This window comes from Curcuma longa, unplaced genomic scaffold, assembly GCF_044706935.1.
Source record: "Curcuma longa cultivar G26 ecotype Majalengka, Jawa Barat unplaced genomic scaffold, ITB_CL_G26_1.1 contig_20292, whole genome shotgun sequence".
NCBI lineage: Eukaryota > Viridiplantae > Streptophyta > Magnoliopsida > Zingiberales > Zingiberaceae > Curcuma > Curcuma longa.
The window spans coordinates 12,542-30,772 of record NW_027431331.1 but is presented as its reverse complement, the minus strand read 5'-3'; the positions used below and the strand labels follow the sequence as shown (position 1 = coordinate 30,772).

Sequence of the window (18,231 nt, the reverse complement as noted above, 5' to 3'; positions counted from 1 at the left end):
AATTCTGGATTAACTGTGCTATCGAATTCACTTGTGCTCAAAAGAATATGTTCAAGGCTGGTTTCAACTAAATTCATTTCCATTACAGCTTAATGTATTTGTTTGTGTAAATATGAAATTGCATCGAAGGATGTTATCTACCTTGTATCTCATGCTAATTGATTTCTGTCTAATGAATTGCATCCCTTCCTTGTTCACTGTTTTAATCATCCTTGCAGGGGCTTTAGCTTTTGATGTAGAGTATGCACGATGGCTTGAAGAACATAATCGGCAGGTCAATGAATTAAGAGTTGCAGTGAATGCTCATGTCAGCGAAAACACCAGCCAAAAGGTGTTTCCCGTGCCAGCCGAAAACACCAGCTCTCAATGAATTAAGAACTGCAGTGAATGCTCATGCCAGTGAATGCAGTGAATGCTCATGCCAGCTAAAGGGCATTGCTGCCAAAGCAGATGTCTTTCATATACTATCAGGCATTCCTATGGCTAGGGGGTTTTCATTCATCTGAACTTCTGAAGGTGATGATCTTTATAGTTTGAAAACTGTGATTTTCTTTTTCGTCTTACCGGAAACTCTCCCAAGTAGATATGCAACAATTGATGTTTTCATTGCTTAAACATCAATAACTTTGTAAATCATATTGTAAAATCAACACTACGAAATCAACTTTGATGTTTACCAAAGCATTGGTCCACTACGGTCAACATGCATTTCCTCATATTGACTGAAATCAACTTGAGACGTATCGAAATCAACTTGAGACACAATATGTTAATAGATTCTCAGTTCGGTCACTTTGTAAAATCAACACTGAAATCAACTTGAGACGTATCACTTTGTAAAATGAGGATTAAGAAGTCCTGAAATCTCCAAGAAATTTGATTACCTGAATGAAAATCAAATGAACACATGGTCTGGAATGTGAAAATCCAGTGCAATCTCTACAAAACACTGGTTCTCAAAATGAAAAAGGAAAAGAAAAAAAACACTGGAAAGTGAAAATCTAGTGCAAATCTTTGTTCCACCGGAAGTTGCTTTTCTTTTTGCTGCTTCTCAGATGGTGGTTGTAAACTTGATGTTCCAAGCAACTAGATTGCAAGTAAAATGAGTGTGACAACCCCAATACCTAGAAGAAAGAAAGCATCAGTAGATTGCAAGTAAAATGCACGATACTAACAATTATAAACTTGGAACAGAGGTCTAATATGACAACTTAAGCATCAAAAGTAATACAACTTAAGCATTTATAGCTTTCACATCATCACCACAAGTATCTTCATCAAAAGTAATATAAATTTGTGAAATACAATAAATTAAATTCAGTTATCTTCATCTAAAGAGAAAGCAACGCGTGTGACAATCCAAATTATCAAACACATCATCACCACAAGTAGTTGTCTAATTCTTCTCTTTGTTTTATCTAATTCAAAGAGTAACTTGCAATTTTGGGTCTTCAACTCCTTCATAGTATTCTCTGCACTTTTGGCATCAACCTCCAATTTGGTTATTCTTCTTAGCAATCCTGGTATTACTTGTGTTGATCTACTACATATCTCATCATCAACCCATGCCCAGAAACCACACCCCCCTCCATTTTGCAATTCCAAGTTATTTATGAGATTAAATGTCCAAGTTTTGCACAAAAGAAAGTGACAAATAATGTTAACTTTTTCCTACCTCAAATAGTGAGCATATGACAAATCTCCTGCCTGGGTTATCATCAGTCCATGAGGTGATGACTTTTGCCATTAGTCCACATCTGCACTTCGATGTTTTAGTGGTGTAATACTTAGGCATTTTTAACCTGCAAGGACAAACATACCTTATAAATTACAAACTCCAAACATCACTAGAAAACTCAAACTTCAACAATATATGAATCAATTTGCATCATCACAATATTAACATACAAGCATGAGCCGATATCCTATGGCAGATATCATGGTATACACAAAATAAAAGAATTAAAAGATTATACTGAAAACAAGCATTAGAACAACCTAACACTGGCTCAAAGTTCTATAATAGCATGGGCATGTCCAACTTCTATTTCAAAATGCAAAAAAACTAACACACTTATATTCATAAGAAATTTAGAGTTTATATGACTTCAATAATTGCTAGGGCATCATAAATTGTCACAATAAGGTTCATAATACAATGAGCATTTCCCATGTAAAGCAAGGGGCTTAGCTCTCCTTAATTCATTTCCTTAAAGAATACATACACCTATTAATAAGCATTAATAAGATTAATTAACTCATAAATTGATATAGTCTAATATAAACAAAAAATTATAGAGATTATTTAACCTAATCATCTTGTAATCACCAAATATCACTTGCTTCTTACCTATTACGAATTTCAGTAGAGTGAAGACTTTGCTGCAAATCAAGTAGATGCGGTGGCGGCAGAGAGGAGGAGGAAGTAGATGCGGCGACGGCGGTCACAGAGGCTGAGGAAGGAAGATGCGGCGGTGGCGGCCGCAGAGGAGGAGGAAGAAGGAAGATGCGGCGGCTGCGGTCGCAGAGGAGGAGGAAGGAAGATGCGGCGGAGAGGCTGAGGAAGGAAGATGCGGCGCAGAGGAGGAGGAAAAAGGAAGATGAGGCAGCGGCGGTGCAGAAGAGGAGGAAGAACGTGGCCGGCGGGCGTAGAGGAGGAGGAAGAAGGAAGATGAGGCGGCGGCGGTGCAGAAGAGGAGGAAGAACGTGATCGGCGGGCGCAGAGGAGGAGGAAGAAGGAAAAGGTTTCGGAGATGGAAAAAGTTCGGCGAGCGAGCGAGGGAGGGAGGAAGGGTTTAGGTTTTTCTTTTCTTCGTCTTAATCGGCAGCGGGAAAAAAAAACTTTCCTCATGGCAGACATACGTGGGCTGCCACGTATTTCCTACTACGATTTCCTACTAACGTTTCATGTTGCGTATCACCACTATTTCTAGTTTAGGGTTGCAATTGGTATCCGACATAATATCCAATCTACTTAAATTGTTAAAATTTCATAAATCATAACTTCTTTTGATTAGTGCTTAATTTGAGTCTCTCCTAGTTTCTTCTAGTCTAAACGGCCCGAGAAAATTTTCATGTCAATGAAGTAGATGAAATCAATCACTCGAGTCGATTAAGTGTGTGCCTAATTGAGGACCACATTTTATCATGATGTTAGATTGATGACCAAGAACTTAAATCCCGATGTTAATCAAAATTCTTTTATAAAATATGTTGCTAAATCCTTTAATCTCACGCATTCAGTCGAAGTATTCTTTGGTTTTGTAGTTGTATTTAAAAGGAACACGAACAATATAGCCATCCAAACAAGATATAATTTTGCCATCTAATCTAAAACGTAAAAAAAAAAAAAATGGAATTTTGAAATCCAGATTCATTTTGATTAAAGTTAAGGTTCTTCGGCGACACTGTAATATGACTTGCCACAGAAAATGAATGACCACATTCGACCTAATTGTATCAATTACATGCTGATCAAAAGTCCTCTGAAACTGAAGGCCAAAAAAGAATGCCAAGACAAGATTGATCAACAACATCGACACATGACGACGTCCAAGCAAGTGTAAGGTCTTGCTCTTGCTTCGATATCCTCCATCGTTGGCACAGCTTCTAAATCTCGTATGCTGTGACCAGAGCAACAGAAGGTGTAAACGTTTTTGCAGATGCCCTTGCTAAATGGATGAACCTTTTCTGGAATTCCCCTAAAATCATTGAAGGGAGCTGTGATATGCTTCAAATATGAAATCATCATCAGCGGAAGTAGATAGAATGATAAATTGATACCTCAAGTACAAAATGCGTCGCCTTCTCACCTTCTCGTAGGTAGTCTGATTTGTCAAAGCTAAATAGCTGAGGTAAAACACCATTAAAACGGCGAAATTATAGTGGGATATCTAGGTCATGTTCAAGTCATTTGAAGAGGCACATAATTTTTCAAATAGGATTGATGAAGAAAATTTGAACACCAACATGCTAAATCAAACACAAACAAATCTAAGATAGCTTTCTTTTATAGAAGATTGTTGTGGTTGTGTGGTTTGAGTGTCAACATCTAAGATGCAACGTGCAACGTGCCAAGATAACAGTAAATTTTGTGTTTCTTCTAAAACAAAGCGGTAATGAAAATAAATTGTTGTATGGAAGATAACAGAAACCATTCCCAGTGAAGTGACTGTATGAAGAGAATTGTATGAGATGGATCCAGTGCAAACTACAAATGTCTTGTAGCTTTTCAACTAGCATCTGCTATCCCAGCAAAGTAGCATACACAAAGTTAGCAGTGGAAAATAAACAAACACAAACAAATTAGAGTGGCTAGGCTGTGTTTACCCAAAGGCTCGGGTTAGTGTCGTTCAGAGAAGGGTGGTATGGGACACCCGAGGGACCACAGGACAAGAAGCATCAGGGTGCAATTGTGCTTGGGAAGTGGAGGAGTCAATGCATCCAATAGACGAGAAGCTTGATGAGAGATGGTTGGAGATGACTACATAAGTAAGCGAGAAGGATGATACAAGAAGAGAGCTGAAGGTTCAGTGTATTCGAGGAATAAGAAGTTTAACGGGAGAAGGCCTCGTGGTGAAAGACAACTACATGGTAATTTGAGAGTTGAGTAAAAATGATCTCGAGCATAAGTATATCTCAACTTAAGGGGACTTGGCCATTAGATTGGTCGTACTGGAAATATCAATTAATTGAAGGAGTCCTTTAGTCAATTGGGCAATCGACTCAAAAGCTAACAGAATCATATTTTTTGTTGACTGATCAACAATTGCTTATGAGCAGTCAACTGATGCAAGTTGGATAAAATAGTCGATTGATAGCTATGAATAATCGACTGGTGAACATTAGATGAAGTTGTCATCGAAGGAAACAGTCATATGATCTAAAGAAATTGGTTAAAGTTTCAAAGAGCAATCAATTGTTGCTCATAATCAATCGATTGATGTTACGGGAACCATTCAAATAGTCGTAATAGAATGAACAAATAAAACTCTCAATCGATTAATTGTGACAAGCAATCGAGTGATGGGTGTCAACTCAACAAAGATCAACTTAAAATTTTATTTCGTGGAGACTATTTTAAGGGGTTCTAGAAGCCACAAATCAGATAAACAACAAATTATATTTTCATGCTTATACTCTGTGTTTATTTAGTGCTTCTTGTTAACCCTAGAATTATATCCTAAGCCTCTTGTGGTATCCTTAAACAATTTGTAAAAGGTTTCTCCACCTTTGACACTTAACCAAAGAGGAGAAAGTATAGAGGATTCCGGAAGTTTAATAGATCATAGGTCAGGAATTAGAAGTCTGGGAGTAGTTGAACCAAGTAAACGCTGGTGTCTCTATGGTATGTGCTTGTATTTTCTTATTTTTCATTACTGACTTTGTGTATGTAACCTTGTTGGGACCGCAACAAGAGTATAGACTTCTTATCGTAGGCATGAACAATATGCTCACCATGCAACTGTCTTCTACCATGAGATCTTCTCTCATCAAACTTCTTGTTCCTATGATGCATTGAGCCCTAGGCTCTCTTCCTATGTCATCCTTTTCGCTTTATATAGTTTGCCTCCAATCATCTCCCTTTAAGTGTCTTGTTCCTCAAATGCACCTAGCCCTTGGCTCTCTCCTTGTGTCATCTTTCACGCTCCGCTAGGCGCATCCGCACTCTCATGCTCGTCTTGTGGTCCCTTGGGTGTCTATACCACTCGTCTTCAATCTACACGGACCTGAGCTATCAAGTAAACACGACCTTGGCCATGCCAAATCGTCTCCAAGTTTATATCCATCGAGTCCATGCATACTCAAACACATATCAAATCACAAGGTAAAGTTTCACTTAAACCTTTGCCTAAATATCAAAACCTATGGTCGCACCGGACCACTTGGGACATGATTGCACTGACACATGTTTCTTTTGAAAATGCAAATCTAATTATAATACATAATTGAGTATAAAGATTAAAGACTTTGATAAGTTTGGGTGATCAAACGAGATGTCTAGACAGCATTGTGATAAAGTGAAAATGGAACAGAAACCTACTGATCTTACCTGTGGAAGAGGAGCAGCAGGTTGAGAAAGATGAGACAAAACACCAAAGCAGCTAAGAGTACTATAACAATGAAATCCTTCCACCTGATAATGCCATTCCAAGGAGACAACTTAGCATCCCAAAGCATTTATAAAGGTCGGAAGCTTATATTAATTGTCATAACCATAACCTTGTGTTGTATTTCTGATTAAAAATGTAGAAAAGATCAGTGATGGCTAGACAATGTTTCCTCGGAGGGGTAAAAAAGCAATTAAGTCACTATTTATCAAGAAAAATCTTACCAAGCCTTCTCAATTTCTGAGCGCAAATAGGAGATGTATAATACAACTGTCCAATAGCTAAGGATTGTTTCTAGAAAAATGTACCACCTAAAAAAAATGGAAAATTCAATTAGCTATCAGCAAGAAAGTCATTGTTGAAGTGGCATGTGAAAAGGTGAGTTCAGATAACACTAAATTGACATTCCAAAAATCAGAAAATAGTTCTGTTCAGGCGTTAGCAATATCAAGGATCTGTTTGACTTCAAACATAGATCTATGCAGAAAGAGCAAAAAAAAGTTTTTACTTTTACAAAAAATCGCTTAGACAATAAACAACTATAATAATCATTAAGCACTAAGATCATCAATTTGCAAAAATGACAACTGATCTAATTTTACAAGAAAAAAAACCTATATACTGTAAAGCAGTTGAAAAGGAATTTAGACAATCATGAAAAAAAATCAACCAAATAAATAAAATAATTTTAGAGTTATGTTAAAGTGAAGTCTTATGGAGGGACCAAGTCTAACTCCTTAATAATTTAAAAACTAGAAAGATATATTTATAGGCTCAATTTTACCATTATGAAGCCTATGCAAGATGCCATTCCTTATTCATGTGGGATAATCGCAATATGCACAAATCACATAAATAAAACCTATGACTAAATAGGTCTATGGTTATGTATACAAGCTCCCCAAGATAAAGATAAGAAAATTTTAAAAGTGAAGAAGAATTATCTTAATATGTATTATTAAGCCGATTCATATCTGTCAATAAATAGACCAATGGTTTGTTGTAGATGAAAGCCATTTATAAATGTCTTTCAAAACTGAGACAAAGTTAAAATGAAGCTAGATGATGGCAAAGGCATAAGTTAAATATCTGTCCATTAATGATCCACTTTTACCAATATCAAAAAACCATATAAGATGAACACCAAATGAAAAAAAAGTCACTACAAAAAGGTGAAAAGACTCGTTAGGATAAGAAACTTGCTATCCTAACTGAAACAACTTGATGGATTGGGTTCACATTTATTTCATGCTAGAAGAACTTCAGGTTGACATAAGAAACAATTAGTTAATAAACTTAGAATCATATGGCGATTTGTCTGACCATTTAACTGTGCACGACACTTGAAGTTGTATGTCAAATAGAAGTTGAAATTACCAGCTTGCTTTATTAGCTGTTAATTTACCAGGAATAAGCTTCATAAATTTGCCTTCATCATTTGCTCTTGCCATAAAAATAGCTTGAAACCAATGAAGAGCATGAATGGTTTCCCTCTCATGTGTGACAAATTTTAGTTTTTTTCTACACACTATCCACTAGCTCTGTTATTTTTGCAAGACCAAAGTAAATAGTGGAAAGAGGAACTAAATATGATAGCAGAATTCAAACAGCCACAGGGAAATCACCTTGATATCACAGTGGAAAGAATAAAGTGAAGGATGGATTGTGGGGGGAAGAGAAAACTATGACCGGATTCATTAGAGACATAAGGATGCTAAGGCTTCTTGTCTAATGGTAAATATAGAATATAGAAAAATTAGGTATACAGATATCTTTTGCCAATGCTTGACTTCAAAAAGGAAAGTGTTGTTAGAATCAAGTTATCTAGAGGACTTAAATCTCCCAACTCCATCATGAATTATAGAGACATTCTCGACTTGCAGAAGAAAAAGAAAAAATAGAGACATTCTCAATATTCAATTGCAAAAGATTAGACACCTCAAGTAATGCCAAATAATTTCATGAGTATGGAGTTGTATGCTTCACCATCATCTGGCTCATATAGCTCCCTAATAAAATATAATATATGAAGATTTTTTGCTCACAAATACAAGTTAGATTTTATCCAACATATTCCATTTCTTTTGTTTTGGATGTCATAAAGAGAGTAAGATGTTCAATGCTCCAACATGATACTGGTGGACTCACCAAAATCGACAATGATTTCCTTGTCCAACACAAGTTCCTAACCACACACAGTGATGATCAAATTGAAGGATGCATTTGTCACAATCATGGCAGTGCTTTGCACGTGGAGGCTGCAAATACACAACCAAATGTTGGAAAAATTTTAGATGCCAGATGCTAAAGAAACTTAAGAAGATAGTAAATAAATTGATAATAATTCCGATAGATAAGAAAATTCACATTAGCATAAAGATCAGTGATTTATGCAACAAAAAATGAAAGAAGTTTCAAATATAATACAACTATTTTCAAATAAACAGAACAAATGCAATTTAAAAAATGAAAATAAATATAAGAACAATAAACAATGAAAGTAAAGTCTATGAACCAATAGGATCCAAAATTTTGGCGGGCTAAATTAATAAGACAAACAGCCTATAAGGAATTATATATTTGTACGAACAAGAAAATTTTTTAAAAATATACAATAGTCAAGAAAAAGGCTAAGAAAGTCATTGAAGCTAAGAATAAAACTTTTGAACGATTATATTAAAAATTAGATACAAAAGAAGGAGAAAGAGACATTTATAGAATAGCTAAAGAGAGAGGAAGGCAAAAGATCTTATTCAAATACGATGTATTAAAAATGAATGCAATAAGGTACTAGAAAATGATGGAGAAATAAAAGAGCAGTGGAAAAAGTATTTTCATCAACTTTTTAATGAAGGTTTATGTGATCAACTTAACTTAGGCAATTTAAGTAGGTTAAATGAGTATAAAAATTTAAATTTTTATCATAGAATTCAAACTTCAGAAGTAGAACAAGCTTTAAATGGGATGCAAAATGAAAAAGTCATTGGACCAGATGATATTCCGATAGAGATATGGAAGTGTCTAAAGAAACAAGATATTGAATGACTTATAAAATTATTTAACATGATATTGAAAATGAATTGATCAATGAAGGGTAAGTACTTTAGTTCCCTTATATAAAAATAAAGAAGACGTATAAAATTGTGCAAACTATAGGGGTATTAAACTAATGAGTGATACTATGAAACTTTAAGAAAGATTAATAAAAAAAAGATTAAGGAGACTATGGTGACTGAAAATCAATTTGAGTTCATGTTTGGAAGGTCGACAATAGAAATTATACATCTTCTCAGACAACTAAGTGAAAAGTATCGGGAACAAATGCAAGATCTACACATGGTAGAAAAAACATGATAGAGTCCCAAGAAAAGTTATATGGAGAATTATAAAAAAGAGAGGTGTTAGTATAATATATATTAAACTAATTAAGAATATGTGTGAGGATGTAATCATCAGAGTGAAGACTTCAGGCGGATTAACTGAAATATTTTCAATAAAGATAGGGTTACATCAAAGATCAACTCTAAATCTCTATCGTTTTACACTAATCATGGACGAACTCACTGGACACATTCAAGATACAGTACTGTGGTACATATTGTTTGTAGATGATTTTGTTTTAGTAGCGAGACATATAAAGAAGTAAATGTTAAACTAGAATCTTGGCGGGAAATACTAGAAGTGAAAGATTTTAGACTTAATAGAGTAAATACAGAATATATAGAATTTAAGTTTAGCAATATTAGACGTAATGAGATAATTCTTAAGATAGAAGATGACGAGTTATCTGAAACTAAGAGCTTTAAGTATTTAGGATCATTTTGCAAAATGATGGAGGGATTTAAAGAGATGTCTTACATAGACTACAAACACGATGGTCGAAATAAAGGAGAGTGTCAAATGTTTTACATGATCGTAAAGTACCTTTAAAACTTAAAGAAAAATTTTTATAGAACGACAGTCAGACCTATTATGTCATATGACGCTAAATGTTGGACTATGACTTAAGCACATGAGCAGAAGATGAAAGTTACAAAGATGAGGATGTTAAAGTGGATGTGTGAACATAATAGATAGAATAAAAATGAGAGTATTAGAGAGAAAGTCGGAGTTGCATCTATTGAGGGAAAATTCTGAGATACATGTTTAAGATGGTACGAACATGTACTTAGACGACTAATAAATACTTCAATCAGGCGATGTGAAGTTATGACAAATACGCACATCAAATGAGGAATAAAAAGATTAAAAAAGACTTAGTTAACAACAATAAAACAAGATAAAATTTATTTAAGTATAGATAATGATATAGTAGGGGATAAAACCCAATGACGTAAAAGGATCTAGATAGTCGACCTCACTTAGTAGGATAAGGTTTGGTTGTTGTTGTTGTAAATTAATAAGACAAACTCAAAAAAAGAGCTCTAAACAGTCGAACTCAGAACAACATGACTTATTACCTATGTCTAAAGGAATAAGAATTTGAAGGAATTATGTATAGAAGTTATTAAACACACAGCCATAGAAACTTTGGCAGCCATAATAACTTTGGCATGCATATAGTCAAGAAAAACAAACATTATATTATACAAACCTTTTAGGCATTTGAAAATAGGAAAGTCTAATACAGTATTTCCTAACATTAATGAGGCAAAATATTTCTAGGGAGGTAGGTATGATTAGAAAAAGGTAATCAAGGGATACCTGAACAATATTGCAGTAAGTGCATGTCCAATTTCTGTTCAAACAAACAAAAAAAAACAGCTTAACTAGTAAATCAAAATATCTAACATAATCATCCTTGGTTGCCACTGTACAGATCACACTTACTAGGTAGAGAGGAAAACCAATAATTATGCAAATGATAAAATCCTAGAAGAATATGTAGAAGTAACTTGGCAGACAAAAAACAAAATATATTCATCTCCTTTTTGAAAATTCATAGATCTTCCCATTTCCTTACCACCTTTAACATTATAGACAATTTCTTTCACTTCTGCAATTTGATTATGGTCATTTGTGAAACAATGTATAGTGCAGATGATGCATAAAAACATTTTTTACTCTCTTTTTCCAATAAGAAAATTGTCCAGTTCAAAGTACTTAACTACATTAGTTTTACATTAATGAGCATTTGTCTATGTACTTGTCATGACTGATGCACGAAGTACTTAACTACATTAGTTTTACATTAATGAACATCCTTGTCTGTGTACTTCTTATGAGTGATGTCCGATTTCAGATCATCAATTGTCATCAGCCCATCATTGATAGACTGGGTGGGTGTGGTTAGAGCTTTTAGATGGAGGATCATCAAGGAGTGAGTCACAAGCTGATAATAATATAATGTCAAGTACCAATTTATTTCATAACAGGCATACAACAATATATTCACTCCACTAGGTTTTGTTTATATCCATAGTCTTAGATGGAAAACAATCTTGAGGCTCGATAACACTAGGAAAGCCAAAGGTGGATATATTTGATAGACAGACACAACAACACATGAATGTGTACCACAATATACACATATTACATCCATGTTATCTTTATACGTCCTGCATGTCCTCATTGTATTTTCATCACTCACTTGTTGTCCATTCTATATCATATTTTTCCTATGATATGAACCAAAACACACTCAGTGGTAAACAACCATAAAAGATGAGCAAAAAATAAGCAGTGCATGATATGACATTCTTACTGCAATACCTGATGGCTGATCCAGGAGGATAGAGGTCCATAACAAGCTTCAACCATGATGATGAAGTCAAGTGGGTAGTTTGTGCTTCAAGATGATAGTTGGTCATGGAGTGAATTATATTCCCATCTCTTGAATTGGACTGCCTTTGCTTGATCATTGAAAAAGAAAAGATAAAGAAGTAAGGAGTCATGTTTCAACTGCATTAACATAAGCATGGCCTATGGTCTTACTTCAAAATTGAAGTCGGGTTGTTAAAAGTGGTTGGTGTTCCATTTGCTTCCCTCATTGCATCAACAACATAACTAATACATGAGAATACAAGAGACATCAATAGGACATTTATGTCCAACAAAAAAGAGATGGTTTTAAGGATGAGAAGTATGGTAAGGCAATATGTTGTTACCCTGGTGAAGAACAAGAAGTATAAAAATATTGAAATAATGAAGCAGCAAGAACCACCAAGTATGCTGCAGCATACCTAAAAATGGGCATTCAAGGTGGAGAATCACCGTTAAATAGGAGGAAACTAAATCTGAAAGGAGTGTGTCCAACTCAAGTAACAGAAGAAAATAACAAAAAGTGAGAACACTACAACTATCCCTATATGCCTTTGGAATGTAAAATAAATATGATAACCATGAATCACCATAATTTAGGAATAAGGAAAAAAATTATCTAAAAACTTATATAACTTGGAATTGTGGCAAATAAATGGCACTTGCATTTATGTCAAAGTAGTATAATTTTACTTTGTACTGCATTTAAAGATGATTAGTAAAAGAGGAAAATAAAAAACATACACAGATAACAAGAGAACATTTGTCCAGCATAAGAGATTCACGTATCCTAACTTGGAAACCATGGAAGAGAGATTTCAGTAGACCTTTTTATCAAGGTGTATTTCACATAGATTTGGGAAACATAAACATCAACACAAACATGCAAAACCAATGGGCAAACGTTATCACTTCAGTTCCAATATCAAAACTGATTTAGAAGTACATAGATGTTCTAATGAACTTCCTACAAAGCTAACTGAAAAATCAAGAATAATATTACTTTTGTACTTGAAGTTCTCAAGTGGAAGAAGCTAATAATCTATCATAGATGTTAAGGCATTTCACCACACAAGAATTAAGAACAGGCCAATATAAAGCTAGTTCCCCTCACATCCCTAGACACTAACTTTTACTGTTCAACAATTTGTGGTTTACATACAGCACTGTAACCTGACGTTATTCGATCATAAAATCTATAATGCCTCATTCTTGTAAGTTAGATATTTTTCTAATTTTGATCTGGGGTTTAACCTATTGTAACATCTATACAACAACAACCAACAACAACCAAGCCTTATCCCACTAAGTGCATTATGTCAGCTAATTGCATTATGTCAGCTTATTTGGTCTTTTCATATTACTTATTCTTTGAGCAATTTTGATATCCCCATAGCAATCCCAATTAACTGATCAGAACTTCGCAATTCTAATCTTCCATATATTCTACATTATAGTAAATTATCATGCATGACCATTAAAAAATAAAGTCAATTAAAGCTTAAATATTTCATATTAGTATTGAAATTCCTGTGACTTTAACACCAAATTAAACGTACTGTACCAATTGAAGAAAAATTCCCAACCTGCTGAATCCCTATTAATGAGGCATATAAGTTAATCTCACACATAGGTTGACTAACAATAAATATTATAGAAAAAATTAGTTGTCTAAGATTTAGAACATGAAATCTACGAATGCTCACTGGTAAAGCCATGGAGATAGTAGATATGATGATTATGAGAAGAATTAATATTTTGTGCAAACAAGAGGCAAAATGGGTAGGAGAGAAAGCAAAGATGATAGAGAATTTATGTCTTATGTTATGGTATACAAGAAGGAGTAAAACAAGAAATGATTGTGACTTATTATTCCCACTTTTGAATGTAATCAAGTATTCTTCTCTTTTCTTGAAAAACGTATTTGCTAGTATAAGGTCATATGATATGGTAAAATCCAACATAGTTTCCCTTCATTTATTGTTCCAAATCTATAACTCTTGCACCCTATCATATTTCTCATTTTTCACTCTAAAATGTCCATTTAGATCTCCTCCAATTAAAATCATTTCGTTTGGTGGAATGTTTAATAATAGCTCATCTAGGTTGTCCCAAATCTAGATTTGGTGTTTTCATCTAACCCTACTTGAGGTGCATATATGCTAATTACATTAATAGTTTCTTCTTTTACCACCACTTTCTTATGGTTAGGAAGAAGGATAGAAAGATTTATAAAGATTGTAAAGTCGTTTTTAGAAAAACTTAACTACCCAACATAGGTTAGTAGTGTTGGATGTGTACCTCAAGCATAGTATCAATAGAAGACAAGTGTGTATAACTTCTAAAATTAAATGGTGGAATTTAAAGGAAGAAAAATAAAACATATTTAAGAAGAGGGTAGGAGAACAAGAATTAGAGAAATACATGGCGACTCAAATACGATATGAGATAAAATAGCATTAAAGTTGAAAATAGTAACCAAGTTGGTAGTAGAATGAGAAAGTACAGGAGCTTATAAAGTATTATACAATTATAAGAACGAGAAAAACTTTAAAAAGTATACAATAGTCAAGAAAGAGATCAAGAAAGTAAGCTAAAAAAGAGGTCAAGAAAGTAGTGAATGAAGCAGAAAATGAAATCTATGAATGCTTATAACGAAAATTGGATACCAAAGAAAGGGAAAAGGATATTTACAAAATAGCTAAAACGAGAGAGAGTAAGATAAGAGATTTTATCCAAATAACATATATTAAAGATAAATGCAATAGGATGCTATTGAATGGTGAGGAAATAAAAGTACGATGGAAGAGGTATTTTCATCAATTTTTAATGAAGGTGTAGGTGAACAATTTAACTTAGGTAATTTAAGTAGGTTAAATGAGTATAGAAATTTAAATTTTTATCGTAGAATTTAAATTTTAGTAGAACAAGTTTTAAATGGGCTGAAAAATGGAAAAGTAGTTGGACCTTATAATATTCTTATAGATGTATGAAAGTGTCTAGGAAAATAAGGTATTAAATGACTTACAAAGTTATTCAATTTAATATTAAAAATAAAAAAAAATATCTAATCAATAGAGAGTAAGTACTCTAGTTCCCTTATATAACAACAAAGGAGATGTAGAAAATTATGCAAACTATAGAGGTATTAAACTAATGTCATATTATGAAAATTTGAGAAAGAGTAATAGAAGAAAGACTAAGGAAGAAAATCACGGTGATTGAAAATCAATTTGAATTTATGCTTAGAAGGTCAATAATAGAAGTTATACATCTTTTCAAGTAACTAATTGAAAAATATCGAAAACAGAAGAAAGACTGACACATGATATTTGTTAACCTTGAAAAAGATTATGATAAAGTTCGGAAATTATATGAAAAGTTCTAAAAAAGAGAGTTGTTAGCATAGCGTCTATTAAACTAATTAAGGATATATATGAGAATGTAATGATAAGAGCGAAGACTTCAAGCGGATTAACTGAAGCATTTTCCATAAGAATGGGGTTACATCAAAAAACAATTTTAAGTCCCCATCTTTTTACACTAATTATGAACGAATTTACTGGACACATTCAAGATATGCTATCTGATACTTGTTATTTTGTAGTTGATATTATTTTAATAGATGAGATACGTGAAGGAAGAAATGTCAAACTCGAATCATGACGAAAAATGCTAAAAGTGAAAGATTTTAAGTTTAGTAAAGTAAAAATAGAATATATGAAATTTAAATTTAGTAATATTATACGTAATGAGATAATAGGGAGGGATTGAGAGATATCTTAGGATACAAGTAGGATAGTTGAAATAGAGGAGAGCGTCAGGTGTTCTTTGTGATCGGAAAGTATCTTTAAGACTAAAAGAAAAATTTTACAAAATGACGCTTAGACATGCTATGTTATATGGAGCTGAATATTGGGCTATGACTCAAGTACATGGGTAGAAGATGAGAGTTATAGAGATAAGGATGTTAAGGTGGATGCGCAGATATAGAAGGATGGATAAGATAATAAATGAAAATATTAAAGAGAAAGTCGGAATTGCACTAATTGAGGAAAAACTTCAGGAGACAAGTTTAAGATAGTGTGGACATGTACATAGCCGACTAGATGTTCCATATCAAACGTGGAAGATCAAAGAAGACTAGGTTATCAACAACAAAATAAAATAAAATTTATGTAAATATCAACGATGATATAATAGTGGATAGAGTTCAATGAATTCATAAAGCCGATCCCACCTAGGTGGGATAAAACTTGGTTGGAGTTATTGTTGTATAATTTAATCAACACGTACATGCAAGCTACTGGACGTACATAGAAATTCCTCCTCACATCTAGTCTGGAATGGTCGAAACGAGCAATCCAGGGTTTCAGTGACGAAGTAGCTAACAACGAGTTACCACAATTATAATCTTGCTAATTGTCGAAGAGAAACCAGATCACTGTTGGTGTGGGCTTCAGATCCCCGCCAATTATAGATTAAAAAATTGTTAATTGCCCTACATAGGAAAAATACGAGAAAAAGAGGCAAGGATTTTGAATGCTACCATGGCTGCTCTCTGGTTCTGCGTATCAATGAGACATCAAAGAGTAAAAGCACGCCCACGAAAATCACATGAAGAAGCACCATCGACAACTTCAAACCCCATGATAATCTATTCGCTGCTCAAGAAAAGAAATTCCCAAACCATGCATCAATTAAAAAAAAACCACAAGGCCCGAATCGTACGCGCGAGGAAGATGTTCTACCACGGTCAGAGAGATCGGGAAAGATGAGGGAGCAGCGCTCCGAGAGCTTCCCGCGAACGGAGGAGGAGACGCCGGCAGCTTCCATCAGTCTTTCGATCGATCCGAGATCCACCACTCTGGAGCGCCGATAAGGATACTAGTGACAAGTGGACCGGGAAGGGAAGGGAAGGACGGGTTCCGTTGGGTTGTTTCGTAGGGAACAGCGTACAACCTTATCCACGTGTCGATAGTCTATTGGCGTAACAAATAATGCAAACTGTTTCAATACAAACAGTGGATCCCTGATGAGAAATGGGGACAAATCACACTCGCACACGGATACGATCCAGAACAAGTCACCGGGTCAAATTGACTACGCGTGTAAGGTCGCGATGGATTTGTGCGACCTGACTTGGCGAGGTCACATCGCAAGTGGTCCGAAGGAGGACATCAGAGCGATGTGGCTGTAAACCCCTAAAGATTTATGCGGACGCGCGCCCCATCGCGAAGTCGGCTGGTGTCTCCTACTTGTTCAGTGGTTGACGTGGACAACGGGGGTAGTTGAAGAAGATAAAGGGGGTGTTTGATTTTAAGTTGTATTTTTTCAACGGAAAGTTGGGGTTGAAAATATGTAAATGTATAGTTGGGGTTGAGAAAAGGTTGAGAAAATGTAAATGTAAATGGAGTGTTTGGTGAATATGAGATTGAGTTGTGTTTTGGATGCCCATTTACTTATTTACCCTTATTAAAACTCGAAAAAATTCTTATATATTTTTTACAAGGATAGATGTGTAATTTAAACTTTCAGGTTGGCAAAAAGGACCTTCAGGTTATCCCAACCCCATATGTATATTTACCATCTAAATCCAAACACCCATTATTTGTCCATTGCACAAATTTTAAGACCTCAATGGAACATTTACATATAGAGAACCTAAAACCAAACACCCCCAAAAATCTCTAATTTTTATTAAGTCATAGTAAAATAGTTGAATTTGTGTCAAATATGCACCTTCGTATTTTTGTGATTCTTTTGAGTTTTATGCCTAAATTCCTCAAATACGAACCAAATAGGTACTGTTATTTCTTCATGTTCTTTATTTCAAATTTTAAACCTTCTAAGATTATCGAGCTCTTTTAGTTATCAAGAGTGTTTAACAGTAGTGATCGATTGATTATCACTCAATTGAAAATGACTTCAATCGATTAGATTCAAAACTTATTCACTAATCCTTGTCAAATATTAACGATCGTAAATTTGATAGTCATAAAGACATTACATTTATGTCCTAATTAGGATTATTGCACTTTGCACTTATAGGGTTCCTCTCAGGCTATAAAACACAAAAATAACATAGGCATTTTGCCAAAAGTGTTTATCCCAATAAGCTCACGTAAAATCTTTTTATTAAAAAAATAATAATAAATTATTTATGACTATCAAGTAGTTTTTATCAAAAGTGTTAGGTTTAGTCGGGTGTGTCGTACATGTTTACATATTTCACAAATATATACAGCAAAAAAAAAATTAATAATTATATCTAATTATCACAATACTCGTAACACATACATGTAAAATACAACAAATATAAAGTATAATTTAAAATTAAAATTTAAGAATAATATTTATT

General features: G+C 34.1%; 1 protein-coding gene across 1 annotated transcript; it reads right to left on the bottom strand.

Annotated features, from left to right (window-relative positions):
• Positions 1 to 3,372: 3,372 nt before the first annotated feature.
• LOC141817387 (protein S-acyltransferase 10-like) lies at positions 3,373 to 16,757 on the bottom strand. The gene is made up of 11 exons (XM_074705049.1): positions 16,622 to 16,757; positions 16,420 to 16,534; positions 12,218 to 12,292; positions 12,045 to 12,116; positions 11,823 to 11,957; positions 10,815 to 10,848; positions 8,259 to 8,368; positions 6,335 to 6,421; positions 6,053 to 6,136; positions 3,784 to 3,849; positions 3,373 to 3,701 (listed from the first exon to the last, which is right to left on the bottom strand). The coding sequence occupies exons 1-11, from the start codon at positions 16,704 to 16,706 to the stop codon at positions 3,527 to 3,529; spliced, it is 1,038 nt and encodes a 345-aa protein (XP_074561150.1). The 5' UTR covers positions 16,707 to 16,757; the 3' UTR covers positions 3,373 to 3,526.
• Between the last annotated feature and the right edge of the window lie 1,474 nt (positions 16,758 to 18,231).

What these genes read in the sequence shown, in the direction of transcription:
- LOC141817387 (XM_074705049.1), bottom strand. Translation starts at nt 16,706, where the DNA reads ATGGAAGCTGCCGGCGTCTCCTCCTCCGTTCGCGGGAAGCTCTCGGAG. An exon ending in AGAACCAGAGAGCAGCCATG is followed by an intron (nt 12,293 to 16,419) that starts GTAGCATTCAAA and finishes GCCCATTTTTAG; the next exon opens with GTATGCTGCAGCATACTTGG. An exon ending in ACTTCTTGTTCTTCACCAGG is followed by an intron (nt 12,117 to 12,217) that starts GTAACAACATAT and finishes CTCATGTATTAG; the next exon opens with TTATGTTGTTGATGCAATGA.